The sequence below is a fragment of the Natator depressus genome, chromosome 26, assembly GCF_965152275.1.
Source record: "Natator depressus isolate rNatDep1 chromosome 26, rNatDep2.hap1, whole genome shotgun sequence".
Classification (NCBI taxonomy): domain Eukaryota; kingdom Metazoa; phylum Chordata; order Testudines; family Cheloniidae; genus Natator; species Natator depressus.
The window spans coordinates 7,965,071-7,983,668 of record NC_134259.1 but is presented as its reverse complement, the minus strand read 5'-3'; the positions used below and the strand labels follow the sequence as shown (position 1 = coordinate 7,983,668).

The window sequence follows — 18,598 nt, the reverse complement described above, 5'->3', positions numbered from 1 at the left end:
CAAGAATGCGCACCCCACATTTGGAATCCACACAGGGATCATCACTCAGAGAAGAACCTAGGAGCATTCCTTTGAATTCATGGCATGGACTGAGCTGACCTCACCAGAGAGTTAATAAAGAACCAAAGAGTAGCTGAATCAAGTAGTCCTGGCTCAGTAGCACTAGCAAGATTTGAAGGGAGGTAACTGCAGCTTTTTCAAAGTCAACAGTGGTATCTTTGGTGTCTCAGTGGTATCTTTACTATCCTGTGGTAAGAAGCTAGCGTCTTGATAACGTGTGCTACGAGTTGTTTCCCAAGAAGAACAAAACAAGTGAGAAACTGCCATCAACGATGGCCTCCTTCAGGCTGCACAATTAGGTGCAAATTATCAGCTATACATATGGACTCGTGCAACAGTTCAGTATCTTCAGGTGTCCCCTGTCAAAACCAGATGGGTGAGAAGATAGCACGGGACATCTTGTTCCTCAAATGACGGTCTGCCACCTGCACCAAAAGTCATCCTCACCTTTTTGGAAGCATAGCTGAGGAGATGCAAATGCCGCAGGGAAGATTTGATGGGATCCTATGCAGGCAACTGTGACAGTGACGAGTGTAGAAACACAGTATGGAACACATCAGACACAGGTTGTGAGGGACAATAGAAAGATTTCAGCTATCTGACTATTTTTTTTAAAGTAAATTATAGCTCAAAGTGGTGTGGCATTAAACATTCAGTAGCTCATAGTTAGTTATATGTAGGGATTACATCAGAGTACATGTTATTCACACAATATATTCATGCAAAACATTCTACAGATCTTCTGCTAAGAATCATTACTGTAATATAAGTAGTTTACATTTATTGTCATTGTACTCAGTGATACTAAGAAGATAATTACAGTTGTACCATGTGGGCATGAGACATACAGTTTTGGTGTTCTGCTCAGCCTGAGGCATGTTTTATAATTAGGGGGGAGGGGTCTTATTACCTGCATCATTTGATAAAAGCAGCAGACAGAAATCAGTCCATTCTACAAATGACGACAAATATTTTGTGACAGAGAAAAACTGACCCACTTCCAGCACCTACATCTGCCCTGGTAATCACCACCAGATATGCACCAAACATGGTAGCAATGAACGTTTTTTTACTTGATGGGTTACTCCTTAATGCCCAAAATGGGTCTGGGCTGGTAGATTGCTAGCCCACATCCCCAAAACTACCACCACTATTGGCTCTCTTTACCGTTGTGGCCAAGGGAGGGGGGATGCTTTTTGTGGTTAGTGCACATGACTGGGACTCGAGAGCGCCAACTTCAGTTCCCGATTCTGCCACAACCTCCTTGGCCAAGTTTTTTAATATCTCTATCACTCAGTTCTTGGCCTATAAAGTGGAAATCACACTTCCCTATCTCCCAGGGGTGTTGGGAGGATAAATTCAGTCATTTGTTGAGTGCTCAGACATACAGTCTCATCGCTGGGTGAATTTATGCTCTCATTTCTAAGTGATCCCTCTCGGTCCCAAACGAGGCCTGATGCTGCTTGTGCTGTCCCAGTTCTGTGACTAAAAAAGAACCCCCTCAATCCTTCTGACCAGCTCTGAATTAATTTAAAGGGAATCATGGGGTCTAAGCACTCACGAATTCTCTCCCCCTGCATTGGAGTTTGCTGCAGTAGGAACTAATTCTTCCAGCACCTTGCCCCCACATGGAAACTGATGTCATCTGTGTATTCGTTTGGTTTTATTTAGAGTGCATCAAATTAAATCCAATCCTCGAATGCAAAGGGGAAAAAAATCCTCCTGCTTCAACGCCCACCCTAGATGATTTAAATGGAAAGTAACAAGGCTTTGGTAGCAGAATAAAGGGATGAAACCGGAGCTCTCTCTGCTGTTTAACTGTAATTCCACTGAGTCTGGAAATCAGTGATGTCATTTGCTTGCCTTGCTTAAGCTAATGCCCTGCTAAAGAGCAGCTCCACTCGCTTTTTCCTCCCCCATCTGTCTGAGAAGCAGAAGACGATGACCCAAAGCCAATGCCAGCGCTGAATTTGGCCCAACGCAGCCATGTGGAGTATGGACATCAGGAAGGTGAAAATACTTCTCTCTGTTGTAGCTGCCCCTGGAATATTGTGTTTATTTCTGGGTGCAGAAGAGAGCCGTACCAAAGAAAGACGGGGGAGTTGGAAGGACTGAGTTACACGGAAAGAGCTTTGTGTAATATGACTGAATGATTCAAGGCGAGGCACCTGATAACTGTCTAATGGAGGAAATTACTGAGGGTAATGGGATAAATATTCAGAGAGAGAACATTTGGGCTGAAGATCAGCAAAAAACTTTCTGACAGCCTATCAGGCTTCCCATGGGAACTGACGCAGAGCCAATTGTTTGGGACATTTAAACGCCAGACTGGACAACACTAGAAAAATGCCCTTCAGCGAACAATCCCAGCTTGGCAGGGAGATAGGCTGGATGATCTCAGAGGGCTTTTCCATCTATGAATAACTTACCCTTTTTCCTGGCCTGAGCAATAACATCTGCGGCGCTTTTGCTCATCACCTTGGTGATGTACAGAGGGCAGTTGGTCTGGTTGGCGATGGTTATTGCCCGGTTCACTGCTTCAGCCTCCACCTAAAAGATAAAGCCAGCTGTACGTTAGAACACGCTCGACTTAGCGTGGCCAGCTCTTCCGACTCGCCCAGTTACAACTTTGTTTTCTTAAGAGCAGAGGGTGCAGGGGACTCAAAGGAGTGGGGTGGGTTTGGTGGCTTTAAGCCATTTAGATTCCAGGTGCTATAGGGATTGGATTGGCCATAAACCGGGGCAGCCTTGAGAGCGGCTCCAATTTAGAGCCTCCATGCACAGAGGCTGCTCTGCAGCATCTAAAATCCCCATAGCTGGTCCAGGCTACTGCACCCAGTCCTGCCCCAGCTTCCTCCTCCCCCCATGCCCCCTCCACTGGGGCTTTTCCTCAGTTCCTCCCCAGGTTGGATCCGGGCTTTACAGCTGTCATGACACTCTGATCCCTTTACTTGATTTACAGGAGCTGGGACCGCAATGACAATTTCACCCACAGGATTTTTCCATGCAAGGACAGATCACATGCCTAATATTATCGTTATTGGTTGAGTGCGCTCAGCACTGCACCAAGGTGATCCCTGCCTTGAGCACTTTACTATCTAACATCACGTCCTTCTGTGCTTCCTCTGGAAATACCTGAGGCATTGGAGAAAAGCATGTTTCCCCATAAATGATCCACCAGTCATTAAGTGCTCTACATGGGAGAAAATTCCTTCCTGACCCTTGCTGGCAACACACCCTGAAGCATGAGAATTGATTGCCCTTATTATGCATTACTACACATTTTAGTCAGTTTCTTTATTCAATCATAGGCATAACGGTGAAATTTACCCTTGTGCAGAGGGCCAACACAATGCCAAGGCACCAGTTAAGCCCTAAAATTTCATCCATAGGAAAAAGGACACCCAACAAAATAAACAGCAACCCATCCCCTTAACACCCCTACCGGGGAAAGGGACAGGCCTTGAAGACGGCAGGCTCTGGTAAGCCAGTGGGAGAAGTCAGTTCTAGAGCTGACAGCCCTGCCACTAGATGGTTACATCTTGCAGGAATTAGGCCAATGGTATAGACCAATGCAAACTTCCGCTCCACAGCCCCTTTCAGGATCAGACCTGTCACTAAACCTTTGTTGTTAATGGGCTTGCAAGGGAGCAGAACGTGGCCAAGGCACCATTAACTATACTGCAGCAGCTGACCTCAAGTGCAAAGGTGGCTCCCTGTGACTTGGGCTGATTCTCATTCTAGGCAGCAGCACGACTGGCAAAGTATCCTAATTACGCTGAAGGAAGAACGAGCGTCCGTGCATCCACTTCAGACTGCAGGAGGCAGATGTAACAAACAAGCCAAATAAGGGAACGGCCCCATCCATTACATCAAAGAGTCTGATTCCTGCTTAGGATGCACGTCGAAGGCCTGAGCTAATCCTTCAGGATGCTGGGCATCCTCTTTTCCCTTTGAAGTCAACGGGAGTTGCGGGTGCTCAGCACTTTGAGCCCAAGTGTCATGCAGTTTTCCTCCAATGCCACCATCTGTTATTGTTTTCCTTATGCAATCGGGAAAATATGTCAAGGAATACAAGGGTGGATGGGAAATCTGGATGCAGATGTTCGCACACAGCATAAAGGAAACAGTCCCCATCCCCAGAGCCAATAATAGGGGGGGAAAAGGAGAGGATTTGTGTTCCAGTCGGGCTGGGCATTGTTCCTCTCAATCCGCAACAGCATTTGAAACTGGAAGATTTATGGCTGGCATTAAAATGCTTTTGGATGCTGCTTGCCTGAACAAAGCAGAAGGAAAGTAAATAAAAAGAGGAGGGAGCTGTGAAAATGATCTCACCCACCGGGCTTTCAGCAGCACCACATCTGGCACCCTTAGCAAAGCCCCCATACTTTGGAGGAACAATCACAATCTCCTTGTACAGAAAGGACAGCCCTCACAGAGCCAAGATTCCATGGGGCAACGTCCAGCCCAGAGATACTGAAAGCTCAGAGGAGCACAATACAGAGGGAAGAGAATTTAGGACCAAATCCTGTGTTGTTACTTACACAACAATTTTCAAAAGGACCCTAAGGGATTTAGGTATCCACCTCCCACTGAATTTCAGTGTGACGTGGGCATCTAATCCCAGCACAATCAATGGGAGAGGAAAGATGGTCCAATGATTAGGACACCAGCCTAAGTGCCAACTCCGCCACAGGCTTCCTGTGTGACTTTGGTCAAGTCCCTTGGTCCGCCTGTGCCTCAGTTTCCCACGTGTAAAACAGGAGCCTTAGAGCTTCGCTACCTCCCAAGAATATAAATACCTAAGACAGATAGAACTTTGACCCTATGCACAAATTCCCACTGACTCTTCAGGAAGTTTTGCCCAAACAAGGACCAAGTAAACAATGAACAACAACTTGAGGGTTTGGAGCACAGAGAACTCAGCTGTAGTGAAAATCCAATGGGGAGTCAAATCCTGAAACCATTACTCAGACAAATCTCCTGAGTTAATGGGAATTTGCTGAGGTTTAAAATATGCAAGAACCCCAGGATCTGGCCGAAGTAAAATCAAAATAAGGGCTTCCGAATCAGGACCAGAATGAAAGAGAAGGAAAGTTCTGAATAGTTTCACTTTGCAAGCTGCAAATAGCAATTCCAGTTATAGCTGAGCGAAAATGAGTTCTTTTCAGTGAAAACGAGGATGTTCCAAGAGGGAAGAGGGACTACCGTGACGTTTTGAGGAAGCACAATCCAGTGGCTGAACCAGAGAGCGATCAGTCACATAATCTGGGTCCTCCATCATCTACAGCCCCCGCTGTGACACCTTGGGCAAGGATCTCAAGCCAAATTTTTCAAGTGTCCCCTAATTTGGGCCTCCCGGTTGGAGATACCACAGGCCTGATTTTCAGAGATGCTGAGCATCAGCAACTCCCATTGACTTGAGAAGTCATTATGGGCTTGCAGTGCTTCTGCTCATGAGGCCAAGGCATTTCAAGTTGGCTACCTAACCGGTGAGCCACCTGAAGCTAGTGAGCATTTTTGAAATTTGGAGCCGTTCTGTTTCCCAGTTACCAAGGCTGTAACAGGGGGCTAATGATATTTATAAGGGTCTTCAGCTTGAGATCTCCAGACATCTGACACAACAGAAATATCTTTGTCATAAGCGCCACAGTAATTCACATAACATATAATGGACATCATCATTATCCTCTTAGTATTTATTGCACGGGCAGAACAAGCAAACAAGAACTACCAGTCGCAAAATCCTCTTTTCCCTTCCCTTTCCCTTCTGTCTGTGAAACCAACATTTCCTAGGGCACACGACGTGCACTATTTTTCTGGCCACATTAATCGAGGCATGAAGTTCTTACTGGCAGTATATGACATGACCCAGAATAGGGGGAATTAAGTGAAAATGTGAAACATCCTCACCTCTTCAGGTCTACTCAGTACATGCCCTTCAGGGCCTGTGATTCCCAGTTCCAGGATCCTTTGCTGCTCCTAAGGCAGAAAAAACAGGAAGATGGCTCAAAACAATGTAGTTTCTCATTTCAGGAGCTGGACATATTTGGAAGAGATGTAAAACTGAGATCCCTGTCATTTTGTGCTCTCTAGATATCCCACGGTACTTTCACAAAGGCAGGAGTAGTAGAACCAGCGTTCAGACTAACTCCCAGTGTCTGGATAATTACCAAAGCTCTGCAAATCCTGGCCATTTCATTCGCAGTGTTGTCATGCCAACCTTTCCTTTGATTTCACTTCACAACCCTGCAAGTTTCAGGTTTGAAAGAACAAAATAAACTTCCCGCAAAACTATCAGGCCACGTGTTGAAAACCTGTTCAAGTTGCATGATCTAGGCATGACGTGTAAAATAGGTACGGCATCAGCATCAGGACCCAATCATTGACTTATTTATTTATATTTCTATTGCGATAGTCCCTAGAGGCCAACCAAGTCCAAATCCCATTGTGCTAGGCGCTGTACAAAATGTATAGTAAATGTTTCTTCACTTCCTGTCCTAAACTGCTGTGTAATATTACTATACCCGGGGGCTGCCTTCCACCCCAGAGGTGGCTGCATTTCAGTGATGGGCAAAGAGATGTATAGTTTGTAACTGTTATGGAATAAAAGCTAGTAAATAAACCTGAGGCATTGTTGTTCTCTTACTGGGAGTTACAAGGGCTGTAATTTTGAAGTATCTCTGCTTTCTATATGGAAATGTCTATGCTACTTGAGACAGCGCCTTGACATGGCTTAGTGATTTCCTGCTGTGGGTTTTAAGAGCGGGATTTTCCAGTTTGAACACCTGACAGCACAATGCAGCTAAAATTCCACAGAGCGAACAGATACGATACCTCAGCAACGATGTCACCGTTCTCAGCATGAACTTGAGCTATGGCACCTATATCACGGATTACGCTCAGGACCTCGTATATCTAGGAGAAAGAAGGCACACCGTTTGATACATACCTTTTGGTCTTGCAAATACTCCACTGTTCTCGTCGCTTAAATGTCCTTCAGCTTAAACGGTTATGTAAAACTGAAACAAAAGGGAAGCGACCGAGACAGACAAGCTCTCTTTAGCTTGCCTTAAAAGATAAGGCAGTAGACTGGGACTCGGAGCTGGGTTCAGTTCCTGCCCCAGCCATTGATTTGCTGAGGAGCCTTGAGCAAGTCCCTTCACCTCTCTGTGCCGCCGTTTCCCCATCCGTAAAATGGGGATAACAATAACGGCCTCCTTTCTAAGGCACTTTGAGACTTACAGATGAGCAGCACGATATAAGAGATAGGTATTATTAATTATTATTATAATGGAGCATAAAACAGGAATTGGTACATTCTCCAGGGCATCATCGGTAGAAGCTCTAAAGGGCCAAATTTTCAAAAGTGGCATCTTTAATGCCTCAAGTCGTGGGTGCCCAACTTGCCCCGATCCTCAGCGCCCACAACTCCCACTGCCTTTGATGGAAGTTGCCCCACCCCTCTGACAACGAGGTGCACTGGGTCTCACGCTGAGCATCCAAACATGGGGGGGTTCACAAAAATCCGTGACCACTTTTGAAACCTCTGACCATATTCTTAGATAAAAAGAGACCAATTTTTCTGTCACCTCTTAACTCAGTTCAGCTCGAACTTCAGACACGGAGGGAAACCTCCACCACATCAGGGTTGGAAGCAAGCGCCTTCTGCAGGTTGGACAGCCCAACAATGAAACGCACCCGATGATGGACGAGTGCAAACAGAATTTTTTCTCAAGGTCCCAGTGATTCCAATCGCAAAACCAAGAAGTGCTTTCCTGGTTAAAATCAGGCCCTAGGTCCCAGAATCACATGCGTAACACAGGCTAACCCAGCGTGGCTCTGTGTCTCCCTCTAACGACTTGACCATGTCGAGAGGTTTATGAGCCTCGTGCTGCCTCCAAACTGAAGGACCTGGGGTAAAATCGTGGCCTCGCTGAAATCAATGCCCATTTTGCCATTGACTTCAATGGAGCGAGACTTTCGGCGCTGCTCTTTCACCTCCAGCGGCAGAAGCGCTTGCTTCTAGATCCAGAGGCGTCTGGTTCGATCCCGGCTGATGGCACAACCTGAGTAACTGATACAGGCATAAAACATTGATTCATAGGAGTTTAAGGCCAGAAAGGACTATTGGACCATCTAGTCTGGCCTCCTGTATAACACGGACCATTAAATGTCACCCAGTTATTCCTCTTTGAACCCAATAACTCCTGCGTGGCTAAAGCATGACTTGTGAATGTAAAGCCCTCCTACCTGAGAATCTGTTAGCTGGAAGTGATCTTTGAAGGCCATGTAAACCAGGAAGGAATTCACACCTAGCAGAGACAAAACAAAGAAAACGCCCAGGATGTACAAGTAATAGGCATAGATAACGTCCACGTTGAAGTTAGAAGCGAGCCAGCCACAAGTTACATAAACAAAGTGATCCACACAGAAGTTAAGTTAATAGGTGAGCTGTTACAGCCAGACAGTCCAAGAGCCTGATTCTCCTGCCACTCATGTTGGTGTAAATCAGGAGGAACTTCAGTGAAGCTAATGGGAATACACTGGTGTGAGTGAGAAGAGAATCAAGCACAAGGTTCTTAGCGCTAAAACTGACTATACGGTTTGGAAACTGCAGATAAGACAGTCCTGGCCCTGTAAAATTCCACCTGTCTTGAATAAAGAGGACTCTCCCCTTCCTGCCGGAGTGGACCAGATGCACCATTGAAACAAATATAGACATTGGCTGGCTTTAAGAAACTTTTAACTTCTTCCCATCAAAATGAACTGATTTTGCATCTGTTCAATGGAACGGTCTGCTACAGACAGTCCAATCCTTCTTGGCTCTGAGGGCCAGATCCTTGGCTGGAGTAAATCAAGGTACTGCCAATCAAATGAATGGAGCTATGCTAATTTACACCACTCGAGGATCTGACCTTTTGTGCCTCCTGGGAAGTGCGCAGCATCCTCAGCTCCCGTGAAAGTTCAATGTCAGGTTAAGGAACTCAGCACCTGGCAGTATCAGCCCCTTGGACTGTGAGCCACAGGTGACAATGGACCGACCCCCCCTGGAGTCAATGTGAGTTTGTCATTGACTGCACTGGGAGCAGAAATCGATCCCACAGCGTGTAATATACTGAAATATACCAGAGTATGACCGTACAACTGACGAGCCACGGAGACACACCTGGAAATAAGATGTGGCTCCCCCAGAGAGCAGAAATAAGAAAAAAAGAAATTCAGTCTACTGTGAAACACACACAACACTTAATAAATCACAATTAAAGGCCACCAGCTTCTTAGCCATGTGACATTTAAAAACTCCCCTAGTAAGAATGATGGAGCCCAGCTTGTGGCAGAAAGGAGAGCTAAGCCTTCAAAGCTTCACTCAACACCAAAAAGGAATACATCTTTCAGATTCAGCTTTGTGGGAGGCTGAGCAAAAAATGTAAGAAAAATACCTTCAAAATGGGTACTGGCTGCCTGGTTTCCCAACCCCTCCTGCTAGACGGCTGGGGAATTACTAACAGAGCATTTCTACAAAGCATTGTGCTGACCAAACCACAGAGTTCACGGCCTCCCCTCCCCTGCATTCTACAGACATGACAGGGTAAAAATTCTTAACCAGGATGTGTGGGAAAACCACCATTAGGATGTACAAGTCTGTTGCTGTTGTTTTTTTCAACCATAAACAGGATGGAAAATCCTTCCAGCCCAGGGATGAAAGGTCATGGAAATCAGAGATGGGAAAGACCTATTTGATCATCTTATCTATCTCGCCCTCCTTTCGCTGGCCATTGAAGGATTGTTCTTCTTGAGTCAGATTCTTTTCTCACTTACGCTAGTTTAACTGGGATAGCCCAGTGGTTTGAGCATTGGCCTGCTAAACCCAGGGTTGTGAGTTCAATCCTTGAGGGGGCCATTTAGGGATCTGGGGCAAAAATTGGCGATTGGTCCTGCTTTGAGCAGGGGGTTGGATTAGATAACCTCCTGAGGTCCTTTCCAACCCTGATATTCTATGAACTCCAAGAGTTACTCCGGACTTGCACTATTGCACGTGAAAGGAAAGTCAGGCCACCTCTATCTCCCCTGGATGACTTACAGCTCTCTTGCTGACACTGGCCAGCAGGGAGAGATACGTCCTACAAGAGTGTGTCTATCACTCCTTTAGGGAGATGCCCATCTCCAGAGAGGGAACTGCTGCAGTTCACCAAAGCTCCATTGAAGACAATGCAGCTATGCCAATTTAGACCATCTGAGGATCTGCTATGCCTTGTTCTGAACGACCCAGGTCGCTGTCCACAGAAGCCCTGGGCAGTACCACCCCAGGCATCGCATCTTACCCCCTGCACACGGTCAGTGCAGTCTCCTGCCTAAACGCCACTCCAGAGGGAAGGAGGCAGAATGGCAAGACTGGATTCCAGTCCCACCCTATACACTAACCTGGCTTCTCCAGCCCCCCTACAACACTGCCTCCTGATGTACCAAGCCCCCCCACCACCACCAAAAAACAGACACCATTCTGAACCCTGATCTGGCCGGTAATTTGACCAAAACAAATACAAAAGAATAAAAAAGTATCTACAAGGGCCAGTCTTCAGAATCAAAAAAAAGAAAAAAAATTGAATCAGTAAAAACATATCGATTTAAATGATCCCGAAACTTACCATGGTCTTTCACCAGGGCTTCCATCTCCTCCTGAACCCCTTTATGCCACTCCGTGATATCCACATGCAGAGAGTAATCGCAGCAAGACTTGCTATCCGCCCATTCTCGCCACTGATCAAATGCAGTGAGTAAGCTGGTCCCTGGTTCTGGAACCACGTGATCAACTGGAAAAAGACAAAGCATTTGCACCCGTGAATGTGCGTCCAAAGGCCTTTAGCATCCATCCAAGACAGACAGCGCTTTCCACTGACTCTGTGAAACAGGATGTCCCCCCGCCCAAAGAAAAATTGGATCTGTGCGTTTCCCAAAGCCCGGGGTTCGAGAACCCACTCTGCCATTTGATTACAAGCAAAAACTAAAGCAGGAAATAATTCAGTTACTAGAGTGTGTTTCACTGCAACTGTATGTGATTGGAGCAGAGGAAATTCCTAGTTCAAAGCCAGTGCAAATTCAAACCATTCCAGTTATACGTACAGCCATGTATACAGTTACTCCTCTGCTTCCTGTTAGGGTTACAAACAAACAATGACAGACAATACTCCCCTGCATGAGCATCAGTGAGTAGTTTTCCAGTCAAACTGAGGGACATCTTTCTCTACTCTGTGCCCTCTGAGATGCTGGATAAGGTACCCCAAAAGGTTTGGAATGTATTTTTGTATTATTATAACATCTAGCAGGCTCCAGTTACAGACCAGGACCCCATTGTGCTCAGCACTATACAAACACAGAACAAAAGGACTGTCTCTACCCTAAAGGGCTTCCAGTCTAAATACAAAGGTGAGATTAAAAGATATCCTGTCTGCACCTATTCTCTGATTTGCTGCTACCATAATCCCACAGCTAACGCCAAAAGGAGCAGCAGCAAAGACTCCAGCGAGCAAGTTCAGCTCTTCTTTAAATCCACCAAACTAACTAAGGCTACAATTGTCTTTAAAACCTGCTAATAGACTCCTAATTTGCACACTGCAGTCAATGCAGAGACCGTGGCAATTGGTATATATTCACGCACCCCTTCAATGAACTTCTTTTAAGGTGCCATTTGTAGATCCAGGGCGATAGTTACCCGTGTGCAGAGGGGCTCAGCCAAGATCAATGCACCACTTATGTCCACCTTCAGCCCAAGGTTCAAGTGGGGCTTAAGTGGTGTACAGGAGACCTTGTGATTGCTCTTGGCACAAGGGTGACCTTCACCTCAAATACGTATGCACAAGGGAGGCCTTCCGAGTCTCTCTACAACTTCAGATTGGAGAAAAGGAGCCCCTAGTCTATTGTTTTGATTTTTTTTTTTTTTTAGCACCAGCCGTATAACCTAGCTGTTAAAAACAATAGTCAATGCAAAAACTTCAGATTAAAGCCCTGTCTGAGCTGCCGATATTCTGGTATTAGCCCACCAATAATGACTCCAACACAACCCCCCTACATCCCAGTTCATCATCTCCCCATCGCCCAAGGTGGGTTCTGCAGCATGCCCAGGGAAGTTGGCAAATCTGGGTTCCGGTGGATGAAGGAGGGGCAAGTTCTAAACGCCTTCACGGAGAATGTGCTGCCAGCCACCTCTTCTGAGAGGACTCCAGTTCAAGGGCCTCTACTGATGGCAACTGGAGCAGCATCAGGGATGCAGGTCCGGAGCCATTAGGGACTTGACAGGTTAGAACTAACACCAACGTCGTAGGTACAGGCATGGTCCAGTGAACTAGGAGCCAGGAGATCTGCATTCTATTCCTGGCTCGGCCACCCAGCAAATCACTTCCCCTCCCCGTGCCTCAGTTTCTCTGCCTGTAAAATTGGGATAATGATATTACCCTCCTTTGAGATCAACAGGTGAAAAACCCTAAAACCCTGAAGCATGACGTTTAATATCTCCTCCAAAAACTGTTTAACATGCAAGTACTAAGAGGAGCTCTCTCTGGATCCAGCAAGCTCTGAGGACAGCGCAGTCAGAGGGCTCCTCATCCCAGAGGAAAAACACGAGCATGGAACAAGGCCACAAAGCCAGAGTCTGAAAGACTGGGCAGCTGTTCAAGGGGGAAGAAAAAAAGACATAATCTCATGGCTTCAGAGGTCACAAATTGAACTTGTGTTGGGGTGGGGGGGGAGCAGGGAGGGAGGAGAGCTTGCCTGATTGTACACTGGCCAACAAGGGGGGGAAATTACATGAATCCTGCTTGGTTATCAGCAGACAAAACAGAGCAGTTTATTTTTAACTATATTGTTAAGTATCAGGATTGCAATCAGCCCAGCATTTGGCTCTAAATCTTGATGGAAATGCTGAAATGAGAGAGAGTCCTCAGGCCTCTGCCATATCACAAACCATCCCTTTGCTCTTACTCGGAGCCAGACAAACCATCCAAGATTTACACGAGAAGCTTGGTATAAACAGCGTCGCTTCCCTGAACGCCTCATTAGCCACAGCCAGCCGTCTGAATCGGTAACAATGTCCCCAAACGGCCTGAGATGAGCGAGTGTTCCCGGAAGTAAAAGAGGATTACGTAACGCAACCATCTTTGTTGCACAAATTAAAAGCTTTGGCCATCGCCTCCATTTTTGTGACGGGTGGCTACGTGACCGTCCACAAGTAACGGTTACAATATTTGTGCCCTTCGGATGAAGTTGTGCCTGCTGCTAAATGGAGCAAGTAATTGTGCCCGGGAGGAGGGCGTGACGCCGAATGTTTGGCCTCTGCATCGCAAGTTCAACTCCAGCTTAGCTCTGTAGCCACGACAGCTTCAACGGCAGCCTTTTGTGAAATTAGTTGGTGCGTCTCAGCCCATCGTGAAAAGCAGCTGCTTCTGCTCAGAATAGTTGACGCCATATCGGACAGCCTCGTGAACATTTAAGAATTTAACCTCAAATGCCCTGGTGAGATTGTGTCCCCAGTGGGAAATGAGGCACAAAGACATTAATTGACCCAGGTCACAGAGAAAGCCCGTGAAAGGGACTGAAATTGCAGCATAATCTCCCGAGTCCCAGTCCAGTGCCCTTACCACAAAACTGTTCTTCCTTGGGCGACTTATTTATGTGTCTGAATATGGATTCGGGCATTTTACTTTTAGGCACCCAAGTCTTAAAATGTTGGGCAGAGTCTTCTTGAACCTCAGTCTGCACAATAATAAAAAGGGCACAATTATTACCTAAGATGCCATGATGCGGAGAGGCTTATATTGTTGAATGCTTGGACGAAAAAGGGCTACAGAAGTGCAAATTAGAGCGCAAAGGGATCATTAAGAAATCTTGCCCCCAGCACGAAAGGGCTAAACACCACACAGCTGTAAGAGCTCGGCGCAAAGGATCGACTCTGGTGTCTCGAATCAGAACTTTAATCGCTCTCTTATTTCATGTGCTGTCCAAGTGTGAGTAATTGGAGGTGGGGTAGGGAGATGGAGAATCTCTATCTGATCTCTGACAAAGTCAAACCACCAGCTGGTTATAATAAGGCCATAAAAACGGAGATAGCGGCACATCTGTGAGGGAAAAAGTCAGCACTAGGGATTAGAAACATCTAGCATGGAAGCAGCGTTGCTGACGCATCTTCTACAGCTTCCTTTAGCTCTTTGATGGCTTGAGATGACGCAACCCGAATCTTGCTCCGTTTATGCACTCAGATCAAAAAGCTGCTGTCAGCTGATCATCATCATCATCATCATGGAGACAATACAACGCCTTTTGCAAGGGTATCTCCGGCTGCTTTGCAAACCACATATTGCTAATTACCACAATGCCTAAGGACCAACTGAGAATGCAGTCCCGGCCCTGCACAAACACAGAGTGATAGGTGGGCTCAGCCGCAAAGAGCTTACAATATAAATGGACAAGAGACACAGAGTGGGTATAACACAGAGTAAACAGCGTGACAGTAACATGGGTATGGTAGCAGTCAGAGACTATGGTAATGGGTATACTATAAACACTGGATAGATTTAGATTAGACAGCAACAACAGACAAGACATATTTGCAACCAAGCGCAGCGTTACAACTGGTCATTATGGCCAGGCATCAGCAACAAAAGGGCAGAGACCAGACAGATCTGTTGGCTGTTTATTAGGATGGTGCCCTTTTCTCTATTTAAGTTCTCAATTAAAAAACTATGCCCTTTGCCACAGTGGAGAGTTGACAGCACCGAACAAAGAGATCACGTTTACTGCAGGCTACCGCATGATGGTCTGATTATTGTAGAGACACAGCAGGAATTAAAAAGGCCCCAAACCCGGAGTGGAAAACAAATCTGGAACCCCCTCTGAACGCCTTCAAATTTCCAGGAGGGGAAGGGAGTGGAGACTCAAATCTACCCCTACAGTTTTGGTTCCAAATCAGACCTAGGCGTAACCTACACACAGGTTAGTACCGATGCAACTATTTTGGTTAGAGGTGTGATTTTTCTATCAAAATAGTTGAAATCAGTACAGCCACAGTGGCCACACAGTTATACTGGATAAAGGTGCCTTATGCTGGTATCCCTGCAGGTATAACTATAGAATCATAGACTATCGGGGTTGGAAGGGACCTCAGGAGGTCATCTAGTCCAACCCCCTGCTCAAAGCAGGACCAATCTCCCAACTAAATCATCCCAGCCAGGGCTTTGTCAAGCCTGACCAACTATAATAGTATACGGCAGCTTTCTATCGATAGAATGTGTCCACACTGGTGGGGAAGGAGAAAGACTCCGTATGTTTTGTGCTTTTTGGGAAGAGGGCCAACTGAAAACCAGACCATTGAGGTCATGGCCCAGTCCCCCAGCCGCTAGAGGCTCCCTCAACTGTTCTTCAAAATGAAAATGTAAGAGGCAAAGCTGCAGCTGATATTGATGAGCCTATGTCCATCTAAGTCTTTTAGATATCAGGGTCAGCCACCAGAATCAAACAGGATCGGCTCTTTCACACTGAAGGGAAAGAACTAGGCACTGTCCCTGGATGAGTGCGTGACAACTGCCCCTTGCTAGACGACCCCCCACTCCCATTAGCCCGAGCGGGATTTGTGCACATGCATCAAAATAGGAAGATTTACTTCCAGGCCTCAGACAGAACTTGCTAGCATGCAGGGAAACAAAAGCTTTTTCTTTAAGGTGGCCATGCTTCACGTGTCTACAGAGAAGTTTACGAAAATCCATCTGCCTCCTCCTCCCTTTTTCCCACACCCCTAGCTTCCCGCAATGACCCTTGGGTATTACCTGCTAGCAGACCACAGATGCAAGGGTTCCTGACCCACTAGAAAATGTAGAAAACCCAGTCTTGCAGCTTCACATGTGAAATGCAGCATCCCGTTCTGACCTTACTGAACAATTTGTCTCTTGGGAACCCCAGTGCTTGTACTGTTGTTAGTTTTTTTCCTTTGTTTTGGAAGCAACGGATGTTCAATTCCTGAAGCAGTGTGTGGCTTAGCTACTTCAGGATGGATTCAGAAAAATTCTCTCAGCAGATGCTGTTATCACCCGCTTATTTTGCATTTGTTTATTGCTTTGATTTTCTCCCTTCCCTGACCCAAATCTTTTCATCCTGGTCTCCATTATTACTACACGAATAATGCCAAATTCTAATCTTTAAAGGGGACTGTGTTCAAGATCAAAGTTGAAACAAGTGGTTGATGACACAGCCCTAAAGCACTAAAATTTAAGTTCTCTCCCGTGAGACACAACTGCCTGCAAAACAGGACTTGAGCGATGCACAGACTTTGTGTTGGCTCTCTGGAGTCAATTTAATCTCTAATCCTGAAAGCCCCAACTCCTACTGAAATCCATGCGAGTTAGCTGCCTCAATAACTCTGAGGATCTGGGATGACGTTCCGACTCGTTTGTAAGTCAGGTCTTATTTAGGCCCATTTCCGGTGAGGTAAATGGAGAACCCAAGGTAAGGGCCTCAAAAAGTGGTCCACTATGGACAGAAATCATTACATGCATTTAAATTTTAACCTTCTCCAAAGCGGAATTGGGAACCCCAAATGCAAGAGTGTTGGGTTACTGCCTGGGAAGCAAATGGTGAAACTGACCAAAATCAAAAATGAAACTGACCAGTCTCTTCTTACCAAGGCTGAAAAGAGCAACAACAACAAAATTCTACACTTAAGTGCTTAAATATATACATATGTGCCCGGATATCTGTTTAAAGCTCCGAGGACTGAATGCTCAAAAGTCGACAGGAGGCTAAGTAGAAGCTAGGAGCCTAACTCCTTGTGAGCATTCAACCCCTACAGGCTGATTTAGCACCCTAATTTAAGAGTCTGAGAAAATTGCTCCTTTAAGATGGAGAGTGTGACTTTTGTGAGGCACAACTGGGGAAACCCCAGCAGAAAGGTGAGGAATGAAAACAGGCCTTACTGAAGTTAATGGCAAAACTGCCATTGACTTCTAAGGGGCCAGGATTTCACCCGAGGACACAAAGGAGGAAATTTGCCCGAGCACAGAGGGCTAGCACGGGCCTCTGTGCACCACTTCAGACCTCAAAATAAGGCTTAAATAGGACTTAAGTGGTGCGTCAGCCTTCTAACGATCCCGTCCGCAGGGGTGAAATTTCACCCGCAATAAGTGGCAAATTTGGGACCAGCACACTGATCCCCAGACTCTAGGCTGGTGCATTACCACCCATCAACTGGTCCTTTTTATCCATGTCTACAGCACTGAGAATAAGCAAAGATTGAATTGCTCTTTTAAAAAAAAAAAAAAAAAAAAAAAAAAAAAAAGCTTCTCTCTCTCTTCTTATGGCAAAACCGAGCTATACAACAGAGCACCAGCTGCTGTGACCCAGCATAGCTCCGTCAAAGGGGCAATGCTTTTTCACGCCAGCAGAGGAGCTGCCTCAGAGATGATGGTGTTTTCGTTTCTAGCATCAGCGGGGTGGCCGTGGTAGCCTGTATCCACAAAAATAACGAGGAGTCCGGTGGCACCTTAAAGACGAACCGCTTTATTTGGGCCTAAGCTTTCGTGGGTTAAAAAAAAAAAAAAACACACATCGTCTTTAAGGTGCCACCAGACTCCTCGTTGTTTTTGTTTCTAGCAAATCTTTATATTTCCCCCCCTATGTTCATGGGGTGTTCAACAGCCTCTGAATCTGAAGCATATTTTTCCCCTGAGCAAACTAGCTAGAAACCCAATTCCCACGGAAAAGCAATGGGATTTAGGCACCTACCTGCTCTGAAAATCCCAACCACAACCCTTAAGACAGTCCCTTTAATTGCCTAGGTCTTCTCTGTCATTCTACGCAGTTTTCACTCTGCTTACAAGGTGCATCTGTTCTTACTCCCAACCCATTCTGACCGCCACCCTCCTCACCCGCGTATCCACTGCCGCCTTTCTGTCTCTGTCATGCTCCCTTCGCTCCCTCCTGGTGCAAATTAATCAGCTCAAGCTTAAAACCAGACAATAAGCCAAAGTGAGACAACAACACTAACCACTGTTAGCTTATCTGTGTGGCTTTAATGTGCCAGAGCTGGCATCTAGCCACGGTGAAGTGTTGTGCATCCTACAAGCACCAATGGTGGAATGCTGTGGGGGAAGACATAACAGCCATTAATGTATCTGACGGAGCAAAGCAATAACAGAGCTCTGTGCTACATGAAGAAGGAAAGCAGAAAATAAGAGAAGCTGATCTGAAGGGAACATTTCAAACACAACCATTTACAGGGGGGTAAAAGAAAAGAAAAGAAAAGAAAAGAAGATCTTTCTGATCTAACCATCAGAAGAAAATCTAGGAAGGACAACTGAGTTAGGATGGCAAACATGCCCCTTTGCTAAACATGACCATGTACTTAATAAGGCATCGATCAGTTAACAAAACTGATCGGTTTCCCTGTAACAAAACTTGTCATTGACCAAGCTGCATTGTTTTCCCCCAGCCCTATCAAAATTTGAAAAGACACAGTGATCAAAGGGTTAAACAACATGTTAAAATAGTACGGATA

General features: G+C 45.9%; 1 protein-coding gene across 6 annotated transcripts in view; it reads right to left on the bottom strand.

Moving 5' to 3' along the window:
- Positions 1 to 18,598, bottom strand: part of DPYSL2 (dihydropyrimidinase like 2) — a 92,112-nt gene that overhangs the window by 23,733 nt on the left and 49,781 nt on the right. For all 6 annotated transcript variants that reach the window (XM_074940085.1, XM_074940086.1, XM_074940087.1 and 3 more), the window contains exons 4-8: positions 10,710 to 10,874; positions 8,314 to 8,375; positions 6,898 to 6,978; positions 5,974 to 6,042; positions 2,490 to 2,610 (exon numbers count right to left, since the gene is read on the bottom strand). In XM_074940085.1, coding sequence (XP_074796186.1) covers positions 2,490 to 2,610; positions 5,974 to 6,042; positions 6,898 to 6,978; positions 8,314 to 8,375; positions 10,710 to 10,874 — 498 coding nt within the window. The remainder of the gene's footprint in view (positions 1 to 2,489; positions 2,611 to 5,973; positions 6,043 to 6,897; positions 6,979 to 8,313; positions 8,376 to 10,709; positions 10,875 to 18,598) is intronic.